The 22,941-nt window shown below is 42.5% G+C and overlaps 1 protein-coding gene across 1 annotated transcript in view; it reads left to right on the top strand.

The window, feature by feature from the left end:
- The window catches only part of CASP6 (caspase 6), a 215,652-nt gene that overhangs the window by 108,602 nt on the left and 84,109 nt on the right, over positions 1 to 22,941 (top strand). The window contains exons 5-6 of the mRNA XM_078676677.1: positions 1,031 to 1,107; positions 7,406 to 7,581. Coding sequence (XP_078532803.1) covers positions 1,031 to 1,107; positions 7,406 to 7,581 — 253 coding nt within the window. The remainder of the gene's footprint in view (positions 1 to 1,030; positions 1,108 to 7,405; positions 7,582 to 22,941) is intronic.

Below are 22,941 nucleotides of genomic sequence, written 5' to 3'. Positions count from 1 at the left end.
TAATGGAAATTTTCACCAAAATTAAAATTACCCTTGCCGACACCAACCAGCCCCCTGCCTCCTGTTTCTTTTGGGAATTATCAATACACGATGGTTCCATTTTCACAGAAAAAGTTATATATTTACTTCCCTGGCGTTCATGACATTCTCAAATGTTTTCCAGGAGAAGATCTGCAAAGTTGTGAAAGTGCTCTGTGCCTTGTAGTGTTTATGGCATACTTTACGGAATTTATATATTGACCACGCAGTAGCATTTTTGCAGTGTAAATGCAGCTCCGTGGTCTAGTACTGACATTGCACTTCAGAGCTTTTTTCTGTTTTGTCTCCACGGGAAAAGTAAAATTCCTCCTTGTGTGAAATGTATTCAGCTCATAACTGTGCTGTACCATAACATGTGAGATGATTGTTTTAAAGACTGATGAATTTGTCTGTTTTGAATTCTTTTGTGGGGTATGTCCTATTGTGTTTATCATGTATGTTTCTCATTGATGAGTTATATATAAAGAAAGAAAAAACATTTTTAATGGAATATATATTAAATTATAAACGCTTTGTCACTCCTTGTCACTGTCTTTTTCTGGGAGGTGTTACCTCTTCCACCATCGGCATTGTTGTACTAAAAGGTGTTGAACCGTACATTATGGAAGGGAGTGGACCTGTTTTGTATGTGGCATGCCCATTGTACACGAGGCTGCTAAGGGAGGAGAAATCCTGTGGTGTTGTCTCCTAGCTGAGTTTAACCAACAGCGGAGCACTCTGCCAGACACCATTGCCTTTAGGTAATGACTAGCAGCAGCATATCGTATGATGGTACCCATACATTCACCCTTATGGTTTTCTGCTGCTTTTAGTAAAGTGAGCACCGTAACATATTAAGCAAGTGTGATCTTGGATCCTACACTACTGTAATCTAATTTGCATTCATTAAAAAAACCATTCAGTTACTGCTTAAAACCTTAGCTAGGGACACACAAGAAATGTCTAGTTTTAAGTAATTGTAAATTAACATATCTGTATTTTTCCTCCACAGTCTTTCGGAGCAGGGCTTCGAAGTGTCATGCTATGACGACCTCAAAACTGAAGCTATTCATCAGACAATTGTAGATGGTATGTCCTTTTTCTTATACATCATACACCTCTACTCTGCAGGAAACACTTGGCGCGCTCATTGCACACTCTCGCTCTGCTATCTTTGGGGCATATTATCAAGGGGGTTTATCTCCGCTTTTTTTGGCTTTAAAAGCCAAGAAAGAGGAGATAAAATTATCTCCCTATTACCTAGCTGTCGCTAACACCAGTTAGCGACAGCAAGTAGGAGATAGCGACCATCTTGGGCCCCACTTTGCATGTCAGTGATATTTATCACTAATGACATGCAAAGTGGGCGTGCCAAGATGTTAGCGACTGGAAACAGTCGCTAACATCGCTATCTCCTATTACCAACTTTTGGAGATATTCGCGCTAAGCGCGAATATCTCCAAAAGCTAACACCTGCCCTGAGCATTTCTTAGCCATGTTATCCAATGGGAGGTGGATAACATGGCTAAGAGCATTAGCTCGGTAATGCATGAATATCGCTGACTTTTCAGCGATATTCATGCATTGCAGCCGTTTTTTATCGCATTTGCGATAAACATTGATAATAGCAAGGTTTATCTGCGATAATTTCTGACGATGCTTAGCGTTAAAAAATTTGTTGCTAAGCATCGTTAGCGATAAATATCACTTAACGTTGGTAATATGCCCCTTTGTTTTTAAAGCTATCTCCCTTCATAATCCAACACGACAAACGTAGTTGTACTAAAGTTACCTGTCACAGTCCCTCCTAAAAATGCCTGTGGTATGTACATTTAGGGGCAGATTTATGTCGGACTTGTGCCACGTTTACGCCGCCGATGCGTCAAGCAACAGCGGCGTAAACGTGGTGCATCCCTGCGACCCATTTACAACGTGATGCATCTAGGCAGATGCGTCACGTTGTAAAGTCCTGCGCCACATGTGGGCGTTCCGGCGTAGGGTGGGCGTTCCGGGGCAGGTGCGCCTCGCAAAAGTATCTGCGTGAAATCTACAAAATTTCACGCAGGCACTTTTAGGCCAATGCTGCGTCAAAACCCTGCGCCTGCTTGAAGCAGGCGTAAGGCTTGATGCAGCATTAGACAGATAGGGCCCCCCAGGGCATTGCTGGAGCTGCGTCACGCTTGCGACGCAACGCCAGCATTGCGCCGCCTTTACTGCACAGATGCGTCACGCATGTGTGCCGTTTTTTGCCCCATGGTGCGCCGCAGTGTAAATGCGGCGCACCATGGGTGGCGGAGCTGCGGCGCACAATAACTGGCGCATCCCTGGGGATGCGCCAGTTATTGTAAATCTGCCCCTTAGATTCTAAAGATTGCATTATATACATCTCTTGAAAACCACACATTTAGTATATGGCGTGCAGCTGGGTTCTGAGCATTGACCGAAACAATGAAACACGCCCTCTTTCTCAACTAAAACCTAAGAAACACCTTCTGAAGGAGACCTTGTGTTCGAACCCTGAATCAGAAATAGTTTATGTACATTTAAAGGGTTAACATTTTCTCATCTACATGTTACTTTCACCTTTATGATCAAGGCGTGTGCCATCCGTGGTTCTGGTATGCCATAACTTCTATGAAAAAAGACGGAGCTCCTACAACAAGCACATTTAAAACTCCAAAGCAGCATTCTTTCAAAATCAACTTGAAACAACAATTGAACTAAAAAAACTGTTCGAAATTGTCAAAAACGAAACAAACAAGGAAAGCAATTCCCCCTCCTCTGACATCAATACCATACCTAACTGGGAACATTTTGCCTCCTCCTATGCCGAGAAAACCATGCTATTCAACACTGAGATCCATAACGCTTTGAAACTCTTACTGTGTACAACCCCCCTTCACTCCATTCATGTTCCGGAAGAAGGCCCGATAACCTCTGCCCACAAACCTAAAAACAATACCGCCTGGTCAAGCTTCAGAACCATCAGTGAAAGTGATTTCTCAAAGTTTCTAACATTTCCGAAATACTCCAACCACTTCAAAGATCCCCTTCCCTCCAAACTCCTCAATGAGTCCAGACACCTCCTGCTCCCTTATGGACTAAGATTATCAATGCTACACTGACACAAAGCTCCATACCTGATTGCCAAAAAAGCAGACAGGTTACTCCTATCCTAAAAAAACTCAGTGATGACCAGTCTGACCCCAACAAATAAGCCCTATCTCCAACATTCCAACTTGGCTAAACACCTGGAAAAATGTGTGCACATACACCTTCACAATCACATGGAGCAATTTCATCTCCTGGACCAATGCCAATCCGGTTTCAGACCGGGTCATAGCACTGAAACAGCCCTAGTCCACACTGTTGCCGATGTGCTATGCTCAATCGAGCAGAATTAATCTTGCTTACTAATCCTACTCGATCTATCTGCGGCGTTCCACACTGTGAATCATGAAACCCTCTTCAACCTATTAGCACACAGGATGGGTCTCTCCGGTATCTTTTTTAAATGGTTCTCCTCCTTCCTTCACAATAGATCTCAATGCTTCCTAATCCATCTGGCACTTTCCAATCAGTCACCAGTTTCACTAGGCTTCTCCCAAGGTTCCTCTCTCTCCCCAACATTGTTCAACCTATACATGGTGCCTTTGACCGAATTCCTCAAACTCTTTCAGATCTCCTATCACATGTATTCAGATGATACTCAACTCTACATGAAAATGACCTCTCCTGAGGACATCAGCACCCTTAATAACACCTTGACAAAAAAGGCAACATTGGCTGACTCGTAACCACCTCAAACTCAATGCCCTGAATACAGAATTCCTATTGATTTCACCACCCAGTTTCGCCCCTAATATCAAAGACTGGCTTTCACATCTTTTTGCCTTGTACTGTGCCCCAACCCCCCACATCATTGTTCAAACTAAATCCCTCAGAATAATCTTGGATAATACTCTCTCCATGCAAAAAGCACATCAGTGCCGCCACCAGAGGAGCTGACCTTCAACTACATGGATCACTGAAATATTATCGATGGCCAAAATATCGAGTTGCCAAAATATCGTTGACTAATTATCGACTACAAAAATATCGAGTTTATATACTTATTTAACTAACTACAAAAATATCGAGTAAATAATATCGAGTCTATAAAATATCGACTTCAATAATATAGACAAACAATATATCGACTACAAATATATCGTTTGTAAGCTAAATAACCCTAACACTACAAAAATATCGACTACCAATATATAGACTACTAAAATATCGTTTTTGTGATTTATCGACTTCGGATTATACACATTATATATGTAAAATGATACATAAATTGTCAAGTAAGTATTGTAAAGTATATATTAATTTTTTAAATGTAAATTAATTGAAATTAATTTAATTTAATTTAATTTAATTTAATTTATTTAATTTATATTTTATTTTTACTCTGTACCCCTGTACACCAAAAACCCAAAACTGACCTGGCCTGAACCCTAAAAATACCCCTTTACCCAAAAACTAAAAACTGACCCTGAACCCTAAAAATACCCCTTTACCCAAAAACTAAAAACTGACCCTGAACCCTAAAAATACCCCTTTACCCAAAAACTAAAAACTGACCCTGAACCCTAAAAATACCCCTTTACCCAAAAACTGAAAACTGACCCTGAACCCTAAAAATACCCCTTTACCCAAAAACTAAAAACTGACCCTGAACCCTAAAAATACCCCTTTACCCAAAAACCCAAAACTGACCCTGAACCCTAAAAATACCCCTTAAAAAAAAAACATATTACATTTTAAATATAATTATATACTTACCAATACTTACGTTGTAATGGTATGCGTTGTAAAGGTACCTACGTTGTAAAAACATGCGTTGTAAATACATGCGTTGTAATGGTTTTTGCGTTGTAAAAGTTTCGTTGTAATGGTAGTGCGTTGTAAAAGTTGCGTTGTAAAGGTTGTTTCCCATTATAATTTACTATTCCAACTCCAGTCAGGCATATATCAGGGTAGGTGTTGGACACTGATTCTAAATAAATGTTCCCACATATTATTTGTGATTTACACTATATATAATATATTTGATCATTTAGTATTTTTTATATAAAAACGTTTATTTTTGGTAATAATTTATTTTAAAAATATTACTTTTAATTAATATTTTTATTCTAAATGTTTTAAATTTATGTGCAAATTTGTATCTTGTATGACCTATTTTTGTAATTATTTTTCACATATTTAATTATTTTATTCGTGTTATGAAATAATATTTGTTATTTTCTGATATTTTTTATTTGTATTTTTATCCTTTTTATTTTTTTATAATCTGTTTATTAATGTATCTGTATATTGTTCTAAAATTAAATAGATGTAACTATTTCTTACATATTTTATGATTGTAATTCTTATATCGTTTTTCTTCTTCTTTTATTAGCAATTTTTTTAAATTAATATTTGATAAAATTATTATTTTTTTTTAAATATTATTTTATAAATATTTGATTAAATTAATAATAATTATTTATAATTATAAACATTTTTGAAAGTATTTGATTAAATTATTAATATTTATTTATAAATATTAAAATAAAAACTTTTTTTTTTTAAATAAATATTTATTTTTATTTTTAATTAGGTATTTTACATATATTATCCCATATTTATCTATTTTTTCCTATTTTTGTGAAGATTTTTATATAAATTTTTTAATTTTTAATAACTATTTTATATAAAATAATTATATTTATAAACATTTGTATTTTTTTAATTTTATACTACATTTATAGATTTTTACACTTTTTATTACATATTTTTAAATTACTCCCCACCCTTATCCCCTATTAACCCAACATCCCGCTCCTAAACATTAACATTAATTTCTATATTTATATAAATATATATCTAATTTTCTAACATATATTTTATTATTTTTGTAAGTTTTTTTTCCAATTTTTGAGTAGATTTTTATATTTTTAAATAAAAAAAACATTTTTTCTGTAAAAAAAAAGATTTACTTTTTTTTTAAATATACAAATATTTTATAGATTTTTACACTTTTTATTACATATTTTTAAATTACTCCCCACCCTTATCCTCTATTAACCCAACATCCCGCTCCTAAACATTAACATACATTTCTATATTTATATAAATATATATATTATTTTGTATATTTATTAATAATATTTTATTAACATTTTATCTATACTTTTTCGATATTTTTTACTATTACTACATATCGATATTAATACTACTCGATATTTTTGACTCGATATTTTTGTACTCGATATTTTTTTCACATTAAATAATACGATATTTTCTACTTCGATATTCTTTTTTTCGATATTTTCCTATACTCGATATTTATGACTCGATATTTTGTCCTTTCGATATTTTGGAGTCGATATTATGACTAGTTACCCAACTACATTAAGGGAACTAAAACATGTCCTTCCTACTGCAGATTTTGAAACGGTTTTGAGTTTGAATACCACCCAACGTGTGTCATTGAAAGTGACACCTGACATGCTCACCGACGCTCTCCAATTCTTGCTTTATCTCACCCAGCCTTCATCATCTTTACTGACATGCCTACACCTTTCCTGTGGGCTCATCTGTTCTTGCTAAATCTCCCTTAGACCCTAATAACTACTTTTCATCCTCTCTGCGACTACTCGCATTCTATCTGCGAAATTAGACTATGGTTGTGCCACCCTCTTAGGCCTTCCAAAACACAAACGCACTCCGCTGAAGGCTACGTTGAAGATGGCAGCACGGCTCATCAGTGGTCACAAAAAAGAGATCATATCTCCCATGACCTCCATTCTCTGAAATGGTTACCCTTAGAGGCCAGGATCCGTCTCAAAATTACCTGTAAGACCCATAAAGCTTTGCATCACAGAAACTGACCCTATCTGGCAGAAACCGAACTTCCAGGTAAGCACAAGTTCGTTACTACTTAAGCCAAAAAATGTCAGCAAAAAGTCTGATGCCCGACCTTCCACACACCGCCCGACACCTATCAGACTCAGCTTTTCGAATGACTATGTGTGCCTGTTCCTGTTCTTCTTAATAGTTTGACTTTATTTTTTGCTTATGTAACCTTAGCTGCATGATCTAATCCACTTATATATACATAGCATATCGTTTGTTGTTTAAAATCATTTTGTTATTATTGTAAAGCGATCTGTCACCCGAAAGGTTCTTGTTCGCGCTACATAAAATGCTTTTAAATATAAAAAATCTAAATGGTGAGCCCTCTAGTAGAATAAGCCATTTTGTATCTGCAAACGTTTGGGGTGGGATATGTTATCAGATTTGATCTGGATAGTTCGGCGCATAGCTAAACACATAGCTGTATGTTCTTATTCCTTAGCCTCAAAAGCTGATTATTCTGATGCTGACTGCTTTCTGTGTGTTTTCCTGAGCCACGGTGAGAAGGACCACATCTATTCCTATGATTCAAAAATCGAAATTCAGGCTCTGATTAGCATGTTTAAGGGAGACAGATGTCCGAGCCTGGTGGGAAAACCCAAAATATTTATAATCCAGGTAAGGAAGTCAAAGTTTCTTTAACATAAGTATAGCAGCTGATAAGAAGAATGCATTTGTAAATAGACATACTGCACTGAACTGGATAAAACTGCTGAAGAGCTATTGCTTTTGTTAAATTAAAACATTATTAGACAAGAATAAAAAGGCAGGAGACCACAGGAGTAGAAGAGGTGCACAGCTTTATAACCAAGTTCGTAATCTTTAAATTAAATTAGGAACTTACAGGTAGATTCATCAACACAAATTGCGACTGCAATAGCTGCGAAACAGCTATTGCGATCGCAATTTCCTGATCCGTAATTCATGAAAAGAAAAGTAACCAAATTGGGAAATCGCAAAATATATTTTGCGACTTCGCAAATAAATTCGCAGAATCAAGGTGGAACCCCCTTAGCGATTCTGTATTTGCGATTTTCCATTGATTCTGCGATTCCATATGCGAAGTCGCAAAATATTCGCAAATGAAATGCATAAAAAATCGCAAATAGCGAAAAAGCTGAAAATCGCTATTTTCGAGGCGCAATTTAAGGAGAACCCAAACCAGGTGGTAACCATAAAGTAAAAAAAAAAAGAGAGAAATTCCTAACTAGCTACAGGTGCGGGGCTGAACAAACACACTTAAGGAGACACAGTAGGAGCATGAGGACATTCACAATGCCAGGACTCTACATGGTGGTCAGGCGGCGAAGGCTCCAGGCTGCATGATGGAACAGACGCCGGATCCATGAGCGAATTTTCCGCCAGCGGATCACACTCCTGGGCCAGACTGAGGAGGAAATCTACTCAAAGTACAGGCTGAATGGGGCAATGATTACCAAGCTCATCCGGGACCTTGACCCCCTGATGCAGCACCCAACGAGGCGGACCAATGCCGTGCCCACCCCTGTCCAGGTCTTGTGCTGCCTGCACCTCCTGGCCTCCGGAAGCTTCCAGGGGATAGTTGCAGTAGCAGGGGGGATGTCCCAGAGCACACTGTCCCGCTGCCTAAGGAGTTTCCTGGAGGCCATGCTGACCCGGCTACACCATTACATAACATTCCGAACCACCCAATAGGACTTGAATCAAACCAAGCTACAATTTTACAACATTGCGCAATTCCCCCATGTAATTGGATGCATTGATTGTACCCACATCCACATCTGCCCACCCACTGAGACGGAATACATGTACCGGAACCCCAAGTCCTACCACTCACTGAACATCCAGATGGTCTGCAACGCAAAGAGAATCATCACGGACATAGTGGCACAATACCCGGGGAGCACGCATGATTCCTTCATATTCCGGCACAGCGGCATGCACACACGCCTGGCCAGGGGAGACTTTGGCGAAGGACACCTTCTATGTAAGTACATATGACAACAAACAGTACATCGAGACCATGTAGCTGCGCATTACAGGCACTCACCCTCTGCTCCTTTCATTCAGGTGACAGCGCCTACGGCCTCCGTGAGTACCTCCTCACCCCATACCTGAACCCTGCCACACCACAGCAACGGCGTTACAATACTGCACACATTCGCACTAGAAATTGCCTTGAGCGGACATTTGGCCTTTTAAAGAGCAGATTCCGCATCCTACACAAGACTGGTGGGGCCCTCAAATACCAGCCTGAGGTCTGCTGCCGCATCGTGGCCATGTGTGCAATACTCCACAATATTGCTACCAAGCGGAGGATACCTGTGGAGATCTCTGGCAGTGAGTCGGAAGGTGACAACCGCCCACCTGCACATGTGCATCATGCACGCGGGGAAAACCCTGCTGAAGGACACAGGCGCCGCAACCATATCACAATGAACTGTTTCTAGTGCACCCATTCCCCTCACACAACACTGCACTCATGCATGACGAATGAAATAATGACATGAGTCGGATTAACTTGTGACTATAAATTCTTATTGTTATTTTCACAATAATGTGTATTTAAATTTTTTTCAATTTACAAGAGAACTGTATTCCCTCATACAGCCCCATGTTAGAGAAGAGGGCGTGCTTGTGTAATCAGCATGTCCCTGCTGGTACAGTACAATGAGTCACTGGCGCCTCCGGCCGGACGCACCCAGTTGCCTTTCAGCGTCCTCCACGACACTAGTGGCCCGTGATGCTGCGGTGGGCCTGGTGCTGCGGCGGCGTTGAGTTACCAGCGGCAAGGACAGGCTGCTGTGACTCGAAGTGCCCTCACTGGCATCATCCCCCCCACTTGCTTGGCCATGGCCAGACGCCTGCAGATTCTGCACAGCTGTGGTGACTTGGTCAAGGGACCTGGCAACGTCCTGGCAGCATTGCACCATCTGAATCTGCATTGCAAGAGAGCGGCGCGAAAGTTGGGAGGTGGCATTTCCTATGAGATGGTTAGATCTCGTGTATGCTGACAGGCGGGTCAGCAGCTGGCGGTGGCGGCGGCGGGTGATATCCTGCTGGTACACCAGGATCTGGCTGTTCTCATGGATAGCTGCGGTCATGGGCTGCATGCATTCTGTGAGCTGGCCCACATTTCGCGGTGTCTTATTCAGCTGCAGGTGGATGGCTGCCAAGTGCTGTGCCTGCTGCTGGTGTAATGCAAGCATCCGGCGTTCTATGGCCAGCCCAGGATCCCGGACATGTACCCCCCGGTATACACCCGTTACAACGGATCTTTTACTCCGCACTACCATTACAACGCGACTTTTACTCCGCATACCATTACAACGCATTGCGCTGGGGGGCGCTCTAGGATAGGGAATAAGTATAATTTACTATCCAACACCTTCCCTAGGGTCCACGGGGACTGGAGTTAGAATAGTAAATTATACTTACCACTATCCAGCGCCCCAAGGCGCTATGCGTTGTAACGGTATGCGGAGTAAAAGTCGCGTTGTAATGGTCTGCGGAGTAATAGTATGCGTTATAACGTCATACATCCGTACCCCCCTGCCAGCGCATGTTGGGACTTCGCGCTGCTGCCTCATCAGTCCGGTGGACTGGGATCGCACAGTGGCTGGGTGTCACATGAGTTGTTTGATGGGCTCCTGTGGCTGCAGGGGTGCCCCTGTCCCCATGGGGAGGTGGTGGTACTGCTGCTGCTGGCTGTGATGGTCCGGGTCGTGGGGCAGGATGGCCCTCTCCCTCGGTGTCCTCAGGGTACTCCTCTATGTGTAGGGCCTCGCTGTCGGTGCTGGGTTGTTCAGACGCACCTGTGATGTAAATGGGTGCATGATTAATGATATGTATCTTGCACATGGGATGTTGCTACATGCATGCAGGCTTGCATTCCCTGACTGGCTTTAGGAATAACTTCCACTTGACAGGTCTGGCTGTGTGTGGCTATCCTGGAATTGTGGTCACACTACAGGTCCCACAATGCAATAGGGCATATCAGGTGTGCATTGCCTGCATTACTGGGGTTATCAAATAGCTAGCTCTGGAGTCATGGGCATTGTGAGGGGACGGGGTCGCAGTCGCATGGCACTTACCTTGGGATTGTTGGGTGGGTCGGGAGGAGTCCAGCCGGGTGACCCCCACGCAGGCTGCAGGATTGAGGGTGTCCTCCACCAGGTCTTCCAGTGGAGTGTTGGGTTCAACAGTGGGCTCTCCTCCTCCGGTGGCAAGTCGCTCCCCCAGCCTCTCAGCGATGCGTTCTTTGGCACACCCTCTGAGGTCGTACCACCTCTTTTTTAGATCGTCGATTGAGCGCTAGGTCACTCCGACTGAATTCACCTTTCCGCAGATGCGCAGCCAAATGCGCCTCTTGTCGGCCTCAGGCACCCTCCGGGACTCCTTTCCGAACAGGCGGTCATGGTGCTTTGAGACTCCCTCAATGAGGTACTCCAGTTCCTGCTCTGAGAATTTAATTTTCTTCTTTCTGCCTGTTGCACTGCTCCCTGCTGCTTCCTGGGACATTTTCAGTTGTTCTTTGTGTCCTGGTGTGGTGCTGCTGGAAGTCTGTTGTGGAGGTCTGGGCTGTGCTGCTTCCACTCTCAGGCTCTGTGTTCTGAATGAGGGAGGCTACTGCCTACTTCCTGGTTGTGATGTCATCATTGTGCTCGAAATGCGACTTCCCGTTTTGGCGATCTCGCAATTAGCGAGATCGCAATTTGCGATTTCGGTAATTGCGAGTTCGCAATTTCTACATGAAAAACTGACGATTCTGCGATTATTATGCGATTTTGCGAAAATCGCAATCGGCAATTGAGGCCGATTGCGATTCCCTTTTTTTACTCGCATTTCTTGATGCATCCCATTCTGCGAATTCTAAATTGCGATTCAGTATTTTTCCCAATTTAGAATTCGCAGAATATGGGCTTGATGCATCTGAGGGTTAGTCAAGCAATTCCCTCACATTTTACCTAAACCCTACAAAGTGGAGCTACAGCGATACATTACTTTTTTTTTCTCTTGTGGCGAGTGTGCCTCACCTGATTGGCCTTGGAAGTAATCCACCCTGTTTGATACTAGATATTATTCAGAAGCCGAAAAAAGGGATTGGCTAGAGGCAGATAATTTTTCAGTTTGAATGCCACCCAACATGTGGCATTGCAACTGACTCTGACATCAGCACCGATGCTCGCCAATTCTTGCCTTATCTCCCCCATCCTTTATCATCTTTACTGGCATGCTTACATCTTTCCTGGGACTCATCCGTTCTTGCTAAAGCTCCCTTAGCCCTGACTAAATACTTTCCATCCTCTCTAGGGCTGTGCGATTGGTGCCCTGGCACTGACTTGAGGTGGGGAGCGTCCTTTTTGCAAGTATATTCTCATTTTAAAAGCACTTGCTGCCGCGTTCCGGCTTCCAGCAAGTTTCAGTCATCTATTAAAATGTCAAGATAACACCGGTGAGTCTTCCTGGAAAGAGACCGGAGCTTGTCTAGTGGATGTTTTGACTCATCCAAAGGTAGTGCAGAGGGTTAAAATGCCTGCTGCTAAGAACGTGTACCACGCAGATAACAACGTGCTTGTAAAGTAAATAGGTCGGTGGGTTACTGCTTCTGCAGGATAGCTCCTTTTGTTACTTGTGGTTTGTAAGTCAATGTCCTAATATAGAACCTTGAGCTATTAACTGTCATCAAAGAGCTGCATGCAAACTGCAAGGTATATGTTAGAGTTATGTTTCTTTGCCCAGTCTTTCAGTATCCTAATCTTGCAAAAAGGATTCCTTTGGGTAGAAAATAATTCTTATTATTAAAGAGAACCCCTAACAATGCTGTTTCATTTTTAATGTTGAATTTGTGTTTTTCCAGAATAAGGACTCGTAACTATATTGCCTACCAGTATCAATGACATTTTACTCCTACAATACACCTTGTATTCTTGTCTGATATAACATTTTCTATACACTGATTTACACACACATGATTGATTGTCTCTGTGCAATGTGTGTGCGATGCAACGTGCACTGACACCTAGCACTGGTATGAGTGGTGCTATAAAACTAAATGAATCCAAGAGACAGTGGTTCTGGAGACTTGAGAGGCAGTGTTAAAGGGGGGTGGTGAGGGAATCCGTGGCAAAGGTGGTCAATTTGGGGGGGCGCCAACAATCATTGTCGAACAGGGCCCCACCAGTGTTAAAGTTGGCCCTGTCTGAGACTACTCGCATTCTATCAGACTACTCGCATCCTAGCTGAGACTATACACATTTGTAATGTAACTCGCCCACCCTCACTGAGACTCCATCATTCTTACTACCAATCCCCATCCTCCCTGCAAGCTCCACAATCCATGCTTAGACCCCCTTCATTTTGGCACCCACAGATTTGGTGTGACTTGACAAACCACATGCAGAATCACTTTTGTTCTCTTCATTGACACTTTCATCCTCAATCTAACTTCTCCGTTCTTACTAAGACTCCGATTGTACCGAAAAGATTGCGTCCATTCTCACTGAGACAACCCATAACCCTTCGGAGCTGCCTCTCATCCTCGCTGAGACACCATACTTCCTCACTGAGACTAATTTCACCCTCGTGGAGGGTATGCATATCCTCAGGGAGACTTCCCACATCATCACTAAGTCTCCCACATCCTTGTTGAGACTTCGAAACATCCTTGTTGAGGCTGCTCACAGCCTTGCTGTAACTCTTGCCCCCCACCACCCTTTGTACTTCATCAGTCATACTGGTAGTCCTCCATCCTCCCTTGGTCTCACCTATGCTGTCTAAGACTCCCACTTGCCTCATGAGAAATCCTCCATACTTATGTGACTCGCCCATCCAGTGCCACTTGCCTATGATCGCACATTCAGTGGCGCTTCTTGAGCCTTCATGGAACTCCCCTATTTTTCCTAAAATATCTGTATCAACAATGAGGCTCCCCTCAGCCTCAAAGAGAGTCACCAATTCCGTTCTTATACATCGTTGTCCTTGCTGAGACTCCCCTCATCCTCACTATGACTCTCTACATCCACATTTAAACTCCTGTACTCCCTGTTGTGAGGCAATCACCTTGTATGATTTGCCTATCTATGCAAACTCCACCATCTTCACTGACACTTACCAATGGAACTCGCTCAACCTTGCTGAGACTCCATTGCTGTTTCTTACAGTGCGGATGTCACAGCACAATGGATTGAGCTATTTAGCTCTTACTGCCATTATCAGCAACCCCCTCTTAACAGTAAATAGTTGTGCTGCGTAAAATAATTCAGTCCACACAAGTTTTTGTTGGGAAAAGTTTGCTGCAGGTGTATTACATACAAGGAGTATGCCAACTTGGTGGGTTAACTTACAGGTGATCCAAGGGGAGGCAGCGGTGACTCACCTAAGCTGCCTTCCCACCAGATAAGCCAACTGCACCGTGGCAAATCCAATCGGTGCTACCATTCTGTGGGGGTTAAACCCCTTACATATCATGGACCACCAGTCCATACCTTTTACTCACACCTTTTTAGGGGCGGAGCGTAACCAGGCAAGCCCATGGTTGCTCAAGCTTATAACCGCCAAAGGGACAAGCGGGGTGCCGTCGTTCTCAACCAGGGTCCTGCCGTAAAGACTCCTGGGATTTTGGCATAATGCACCCTTATTGTGCTCCTGAAAGGTTACCTCGCGTACCAAGCAGCCTTAAGATCGCCCTGTAACTCCGCCTGCAACACAAATGAATACAATAATACATTCAATTCATTAGCCAAGCCTTCACACTGTCACGCAGGGTAAGCGGTTGGGAGGGTGAAAGCGTGTCCAGCTGGGGACAAAGAGAGTGGCCAGTGGGTGGGGGCAGGTATAAATACCTGTTCCCAGCCCACAGCACACTGGAAATGACACAGAATAGTGGCCAGACCCAAGAGGAGAACTCCCAGAGGAGGGGGTCCCAGAGACAAGGTGCGGGGAGGTGCCTGAAGTGGCACTAAGGGGGCCGCCCTCTTAAGGGGCCCACTGTGTGCGCCACGGACAGCCGCATAATGCCAATATTGGCATCCCCCTAGCAGTAAATAGTTGCGCTGCGTAAAATAATACAGTCCACACAAGTTTTTGTTGGGAAAAGTTTACTGCAGGTTTATTACATACAAGGAGTTTGCCAACTTGGTGGGTTAACTTACGGGCGATCCAAGGGCAGGCAGCGGTGACTCACCTAAGCTGCCCTGCCCACCTGATGAGCCAACTGCACTGTGGCACTCCAATCGGTTCTACCATTTTGTGGGAGTTATACCCCTTACAAATCATGGACCACCAGTCCATACCTTTTACTCATGCCTTTTAGGGGCGGAGCATAACCATGCAAGCCCCCGGTTGCTCAGGCTTACAACCGCCCGAGGGACTAGCGGGGAGCCGTCGTTCACAACCAGAGTCCTGCCGTAAAGACTCCTGGGATTTTGGCATAATGTCCCCTTATTGTGCTCCTGAAAGGTTACCCCGCATATCAATTAGCCTCAGGATTGCCCTATAAGTCCGCCACAGCCCTGGATGCGGCCGCTGTCATATCCAGGGCCCCCACCCCCACCATGGCAGGCTTCATAACCTCCTGCAACGTGTGATTACCAGTTCTTCTAGCTGGATACTTCCCATCTACCTCTGAAAGTTCCCAGTCCTTCTAGCTGGACACCTCTGAATGTGTACCTCGTCCCTATCAGGGAAATCTAGTGGCATATTCACTCAACAGACCACGCCTTATTTACCAAGCCCTTTGTATTTTATTATACTTTGTATTAAAGTTGCATCAAGCCCTCCTGCTTGATGAGCTTGTGCATGGCTTATTTACCCCATCGAAGGCAAGTCTGCTGCCTCCACTTAAATTGTGGACTACTGTCCTATTTTAACCATAGTTTTATTTACTCATCCATAGGCTTGTTCAATGGCCTGCCCGGAATTGAAAGAACTGCTCTCTACTTTAACCACAGTTCAGGGGGAAATCCCTATGGTGCACTGTGCCAATAAGGGCCTACTTGATGGGTGCTGCCGGGTCATGCATTACCCATCACTGCCCAGTCACTGATATCAGAATACGCTGGAAAACATATTGGAGTTTGCCTCCCACGCCAACGGTGTAATTGTTAACAAGTTATTGTTTGTGGCCAACACATACTCTTATCTCTGCCATTGGGCCTCCTCCTGTATAGGAGTACCACGCCGGGCAGGATTCTTATCCAAACGGGAAAGAAAGACCACTGCTCTTCGTAACCATGGTTATGTCTGATTTAATCCATTGTGCACTGCGTGCAATACGTGCCTTACATCCTTACATTTAGGGTTGACTAAGCCCTTGTTTACCCCCGTACTTGATTTTTCCCAAAATGGGGATTCCAACTGATAACCTTGTACTGCACCAGCAGTGGAAATGTACCTGCTCCTTCCAAATTTGAATGCACGCTGTGTTCTAGTAACTGTCAGCATGAGTGCACTGAACCCCTGTTGTTATTACCCCCTTGTTTTCCTTTTGTGGTGTAGTATGTTTCCATATAGGTTATGAAATATAGTATGTATGTGATTGATTTTTAATGTAATAATTGTATTTATATATAAGAAATGTCTATCAAAAAAGAAGAAAATATCTGAAACAAAATTCAAAAAATAAATTTCATAAATAATATGCGAAGTTTTTTTCATGTCACAATATTTTATTAAGTAAGTGTATGGTGTCCTTGGGTTTTTTGGCTTATTAACTTAGTTCACTACTGGTTGTTTTACAAAATACTGAACCCTTCTTTCTCCACAATTACATGACAATATAGCATGCCAGCCCCTCACCTTCCAACTGCGATATTTAGCAGCTGTGATGCCATGCTGATGTCCCCTCATAGCGCAAGTCATGCACTTCACCAACTTCTGCTAATGTGTACCATGGACCATGGGGCAGACAAGTGGGTGGGACAGCTACCTGCCTTTTCCTGAATAATTGGACATGCCAAATGTTCTAATACATTGTAGCCTTTTGTGCTTTAACACCTTGTTTCCCCACATTTTTGGGATAGCAGCACACTTGTTAGATGGCAGCTTCCACAACCAGCCTAGCTACTATGGCTATCCGGGCGGGACAGTTTGTGCTTAACCGAAGCAACCTGTAACATGCCCTTAGTTCCAGAGTGCACATACTTTGCTGAACTTGACCAGACATTTGCACAGACCTTTTTGATTGCTAAACCATGGCGAACACATTCATAGTGTCAAATCTGGTTTGAGGGAATATATGTATTGTGCACACTATTGCAGTCACTTCACCCTTTTTGGCGTGACAACTTACGCAGCCCACCTGGCCTGCTTAACTGCAGTCCCATCACAGATGCACACTACCTGTAACCAGCTGTGACCCTTGGTGCTTAAACCAGCAATAGACCTAGTTAACGTAGTTATCCCTGGAATTGATTGCCCTCTACAGAATCAAAGCCTGTTCGGTTTACCTTCTAGTCACCTTTTAATTCATGTTGGAACATTTTTACAGCGCATAGCCAGGGAGTCTTGCTTATTTTTAATCCAATGATAATATCGGAATTTAAGATTCCCAGTTTCATGCTTTTCCACAGCCCACATTTTGTGGGCCCGCTTGGACCCCTCTTACTCACTGCAAGTATATATCGTTACTTAATACAGCTTACTTTGGACATGTACAGAAATAAATTTAAGGAAGAGGCATACAATATACCTCAAGCACTCCTGCCTACTAAAATAAAAACTAATAAAAGAGGTAAGATCCTCCTTGAGGAACTCAGTTACCTAGAAGGGCTTATCATAAATGGCAGGATGCCTTCGGATACTCCTGCGAATTATACACATAGATCCGTTAGCAGTGAATCCATTCTGGATTATGCAGTTACGGACTACGACACGTTCTCTTTCATTAAAGATATGGAGATCTCTCACTCCTCCTTGAGTGACCATAAACATATTAATATAACTGTCTCATTAATTCCTCCGGAAACTAATTCCTGGTCTCTAATGAATAGAGGTTTTTCAATAAAGTGCAATTCTTGTAGATGTTATTGGGGATCCATTAATATGGAGGACGTACAAAACATTCTTGCCCAAACGCTATTAGAACTTGATCAATGGCAAGGTGCAGAATTCCTTTATCTTGAAAAATTCCTCAAAAAAATCACTGCCATCGCTAAGAAATCAGGAAATCCAAAAAAGATATATTTCTCTCCTAGTCCATTATTATTACTAAATAAGGAAATAAATAAAATAGTTAGGAAACAATACTCTATTAGAACTAGGGAAAATGAGCATTATTTAGCTGTGTTAAAAAGAAGGAGGGTAAGATTGAGATCTAAGATAAAAAGAGAAAAAGAAGACTCTCTATGGATCAAGCTAAGAGAGGCTTCGACCTACAAAAAATCTAGAGACTTCTGGTCCATAATAAGGAAAGGATGTGGTTCAATAACAACTCCCACTCCTGTGTCTATCTCTGAAGACGTCTGGACCACATTTGTGTCCTCCCTATATGCTTCTAACGGGGAAGGGGGGGATACATGGGACTCAGACCTAAACAGAGACTCTGGAATGGAACTCCTTACGGAGAAATCCATAGCTTCCGTGATAAAGAGCATGCGCTCCTCTGGAGCTATGGGTCCTGACGAACTGCCTATGTCTATAGTTAAGCAGGATGTTATCACCTGGAGTAGGATTCTTCTTCCAGTATTTCTAGCATGTTTTAAATTACGCTCAGTCCCCCACTCTTGGAGGGGAAGTATAATAATCCCTATATTTAAAAAGGGTGAACGGGATAAACCTTCTAATTATCGTCTAATAGCTCTATTGGACTCCATAGGAAAAATCTTCGCAAAACTTCTTTTAAAGTTAATAATGGAATGGGCTGATTCTAATAATATTTTACCGATGGAACAGTCAGGATTTCGAAAAGAGCATGGAACTTTAGATAATCTGACAATATTACAAGTGATAATGGATAAATATGTACGTGTTCGAGGTGGTGGCGTATACGTAGCATTTATAGATTTTTCCACGGCGTTTGACAAGGTAGATCGTCCAACGCTGTGGAAAAAGTTGGCAGCATTGGGGATGCCAGGATATTTACTCGAACTAGTTAAGTCTTTACACTCGAATACATGGTGTAAGATGCTACAAGGTGGAGAGAGGGGTCTTTCACAATCTATCCCCTCTCTGAATGGATTAAAGCAAGGATGCATATTGGCGCCCATATTGTTTTCCTTGTATATGGCTGATCTCCCATCTTCCATTGCGGCTTGTGATGGTTTAGCGCCCTTAATTGGAGGGTCACCCATATCGATTCTAATGTATGCGGACGATATACTTGTATTAGATTTGACCCCGAAGGGCTTATCTAATCGTCTTCATGCATTGAATCAATTCGCCGAAGCCCACTTTATGAAAATCAACAGTTCGAAAAGCAAAATCATGTGCATCTTTGGTAAAAAGAAATGCAGGTCCAGTAGTTATAATTGGACTATTAACTGACAAAAACTTGAGGTGGTTAAAACCTATACCTTCTTAGGTAAATTAATTTCTGCTAACCTGAGTGAGAAGCCTCATATTGAACATAACTCCCGTAAAGCGCTGGCTCATGGGACAGGGCTTTGCGCATTGTATAATGCTACTGGGAAGCGGCACTTTTCCCTCTTCCTGGAGGTATTTAGAGCGAAAATTCCCGCTACACTTCTATATGGAATGGAACTAGTGGAGTTGAATCAATGGGGCTTTATGCATAAAATAGAAGGAAAGGTACTAAGGAAAATTTCTTCCCTCAACACTGCATGCTCTACATCTGCATGCAGGTTGGAATTCGGACTCCGTAGCTGTTGGGTACAGGGGTTGGTTGCCCTTGTAAGATGGGTAGCCTGTCTAGCTAGAGGTAAACTAGGTACCTTAAGAGAAATCATCAAAAAAGAACTCCTGGGTAACTTTAAAGAGTACTCGCAGTTAGTAAAAAACTTTAGAAAAGCGATATCTCTGCTTGAATTGGATGAAAGTACATTATTTTTACTTTCACCATCTGAACTTAAGCTCAAATTAAAAAGTGCATCTTGGGAGCTCTGTTATAAGTCAGACATACTTGCCCATCCGAGCCAAAAAGAAAGGGAAGCCCTGATAAAAACATATATTCCAAAATTAGCCCAACAATATCTTATTTGGAATATTCCCCACAGTGTCCGTAGATTATGGTACCTGTTAAGACATAATCTCCTTCCACTTAATATACTTTTAGCAAAATGGTATGGGGTATCGCCTCTATGCAATTTCTGTAATAATGCTGTACAGGATGTCAATCATGTTTTGTTTATTTGTCCTGCATTGCGCCTTAACCCCTTAATTGCTGCCGTCGGCCAACGGTCGTCACGGCCACTACCTCCCCAGTGCTGCGCACGACCGTTGGACGTCCATTCAGCACTAGTTCCAATGGACAGCGCAGCACTGGGGAGGTTTATTTACAAGCTCTAAAGGGGTTAAATGGTTAAAACCAATTTGTTTACAATTGGGAATTGTAAATGTAAAAACGTTCTTCCATGCACTTTATTGCCCCCCAAATGAAATGTTTTGTTCCAGAATTTTTAAATTTTTTAAAGGGATTTTAGATATTTATTAATGAAATACAGGGAGATGTTGATGATCGCTTTACTTGTTGATAATTAGTGTTTTCTTATGTTGTATTGTCATTTTAATGTGTTATTTGGAAATATAATTGTACGTATAAACTTTATGTGGCCCTCAATTGAGAGCCAAAACATAATAAATAAACTTTGACTTGACTTAATACAGCTTCCTCAATGCACGTGCCTGTCACTCAAAGACACCTGGCAACAACATGATGCACTGCAGCTTGGTGAAGAGGGTTTTTGAGCCAAACGTACCCCAGTCCGTGTTTTCAGCATTTATCCTTCATAGAGGCTCCAGTTTGTGTGAAGTGTGTGTTAATGTCCTGGCAAGGGATACCCAATAGCCTGTTCCACGTTGGTGACTATCCTACTATGATATGTAAAGGCTCAACTATACAATGAGCTTAGAAATATGTGACATTAAGAAAGGGTATACTTTCCATGTATCCCTCCTTTCTTACAGGAATTTTGACTGTTCAGTTTAATCTGTGGTGTTTGCCCCAGACTTTCCGGGCTGCTTTCTGCTAGCAATGTGAGCAGTTGCTAATATTAATGAGGGAATCTCCCGGGTGCAACTTGAAATTTATACACCGCCCACCTTAATGTGCTACGTTGTAAGCGATTAGGTACCTAACTTATATCTCATCCCCTTGAAAAGATACAACAAACTGCTTTGTTCATGAGAACCTTCGTAAGCACAAAATTTACCAAGGACCTACCTCTAAATGTTTCAGAGGTGGGGCAAGCGAGGAACACAAGACACAGGCAGTGTGCCAAATGAGAATGGCTCTACACAGCCATGAGACCAGAGATACACATCCTTAACCCACAGATACACCTCTGAGGTATGCTAACCTGCCTCAAAATCTGCTTCCGCATGGTCCTGAACTGGGAACATATTGCATGGAGCTACAATCCCTCAGTCTCTGAAACTCTCAATAATATCAGCTGGCTGAAGCTGCGACTAAATGCATTACCTTTATTTGTCCAGGCCTATTGAAGGTAGATCTTATTTCAAAATTGAGAGTCTGGGTGATGTTGAGGTGGGTAGGGGGACAAATACCTGCCTTCTAAGAAACAGACTTATTGTTTTAACCAATTATATGGGACACATGTTGCAGGAAATGGCCCTTTTTGCATTCTAGGCCAAGGTGATACACCCTGTTATGGAGCCCTCCAAAGGGACAACCAGCTGTAGCTCAACATATAGGGGCAATTGTATCCCAAGCCTGCTGCATGGAATTTGGGTGAAAGTGCTGAGTCAGGTGATCACTGAAAGGTGCCCTTGCCCACACTTAAGGTACTTGTCTGCATGATTCAATCTGTCCCATAATCCCCTTAAGGATTTGTCCACGTGCAGCTGAATCCTGTGCTGTTCAGCTGATCTTCCTCAAAGGCCATTAACTGCTAACAATATGAGTGGTGCAGTGACAATATGTCGGAATCCAACTGCTGCAGTTTTATGTTCTGATGCAGTCTCCATTTATGTGGATCCAACTGGAACCCCTCTGCCTAATGTGCATGACTTAGGTGCATGGTCCTGGTCTCTTGGCGTACTTGTATGCGACTCAAGTCAAACTAGCCCCAACCGGGCGTGCTGCTGCTGGCCGAATTTTATTCATGACGGCCCGCCTTCTACTGGGATGGCCTTAAGTAATGGAAGCCCCCATATTTTGCTCAACTATATTATGTGATCCTCGGCAATTGTTTGAAATTTTTGCTTGACTTTCTTTTGACATAAGGACACCTTGCAATCCATGTGATCAGGGTGTACCCTGTGGTTGCCATATTGAGCAATGTTGTTCATCAATAATGACAACCCTAAAGGTTCCAGCATGATGCCCTCAAAAGAGGTCAGCTATTCCCTCGCCATGTGCCGTCCTGGGAACCTGACAAGAGTCGCAAGTGGGGGAGCATTGTGTGTCACTACGCTGCCTGTAAGTACTTGGCGGTGTGATTTTGTTGTTCCTATGAGGAAATGACAATCTGAATTATCACTATCATAATATTAAAAGTGGGATAGCTTTAATACTAGTGATGGGAGCGAACTGGTGGGTGCCCTGGGTCTACTGCACACTAATCTACCCATGTTCTGTCTGGATTTTAAGGCACCAGCATCCTACACCTCATAATACCTCCCGCCTTAGGCTTTCACTAATTTGCTTCCCAACTGATAAGTTTGCTCCACTTTTGCAATCGAACTCTGTCGTCCTTTTGCCTCTGCGAGAAAAGGAGTTATTCATTTTGGCACTCTTTAATAGTACTCAACACTGATGTACCTGACCTTAAAATAAAGGACTTAAACTAGTCCTTCCCCATATCCTGATCTCCACTCATAATCCAACTGTGAGAAAGATTTCAGCCCTTCATTCTATGCCAA

This window comes from Lissotriton helveticus, chromosome 2_1 (genome assembly GCF_964261635.1).
Source record: "Lissotriton helveticus chromosome 2_1, aLisHel1.1, whole genome shotgun sequence".
Classification (NCBI taxonomy): Eukaryota; Metazoa; Chordata; class Amphibia; order Caudata; family Salamandridae; genus Lissotriton; species Lissotriton helveticus.
This window is presented reverse-complemented; position numbering and strand designations above follow the sequence as displayed.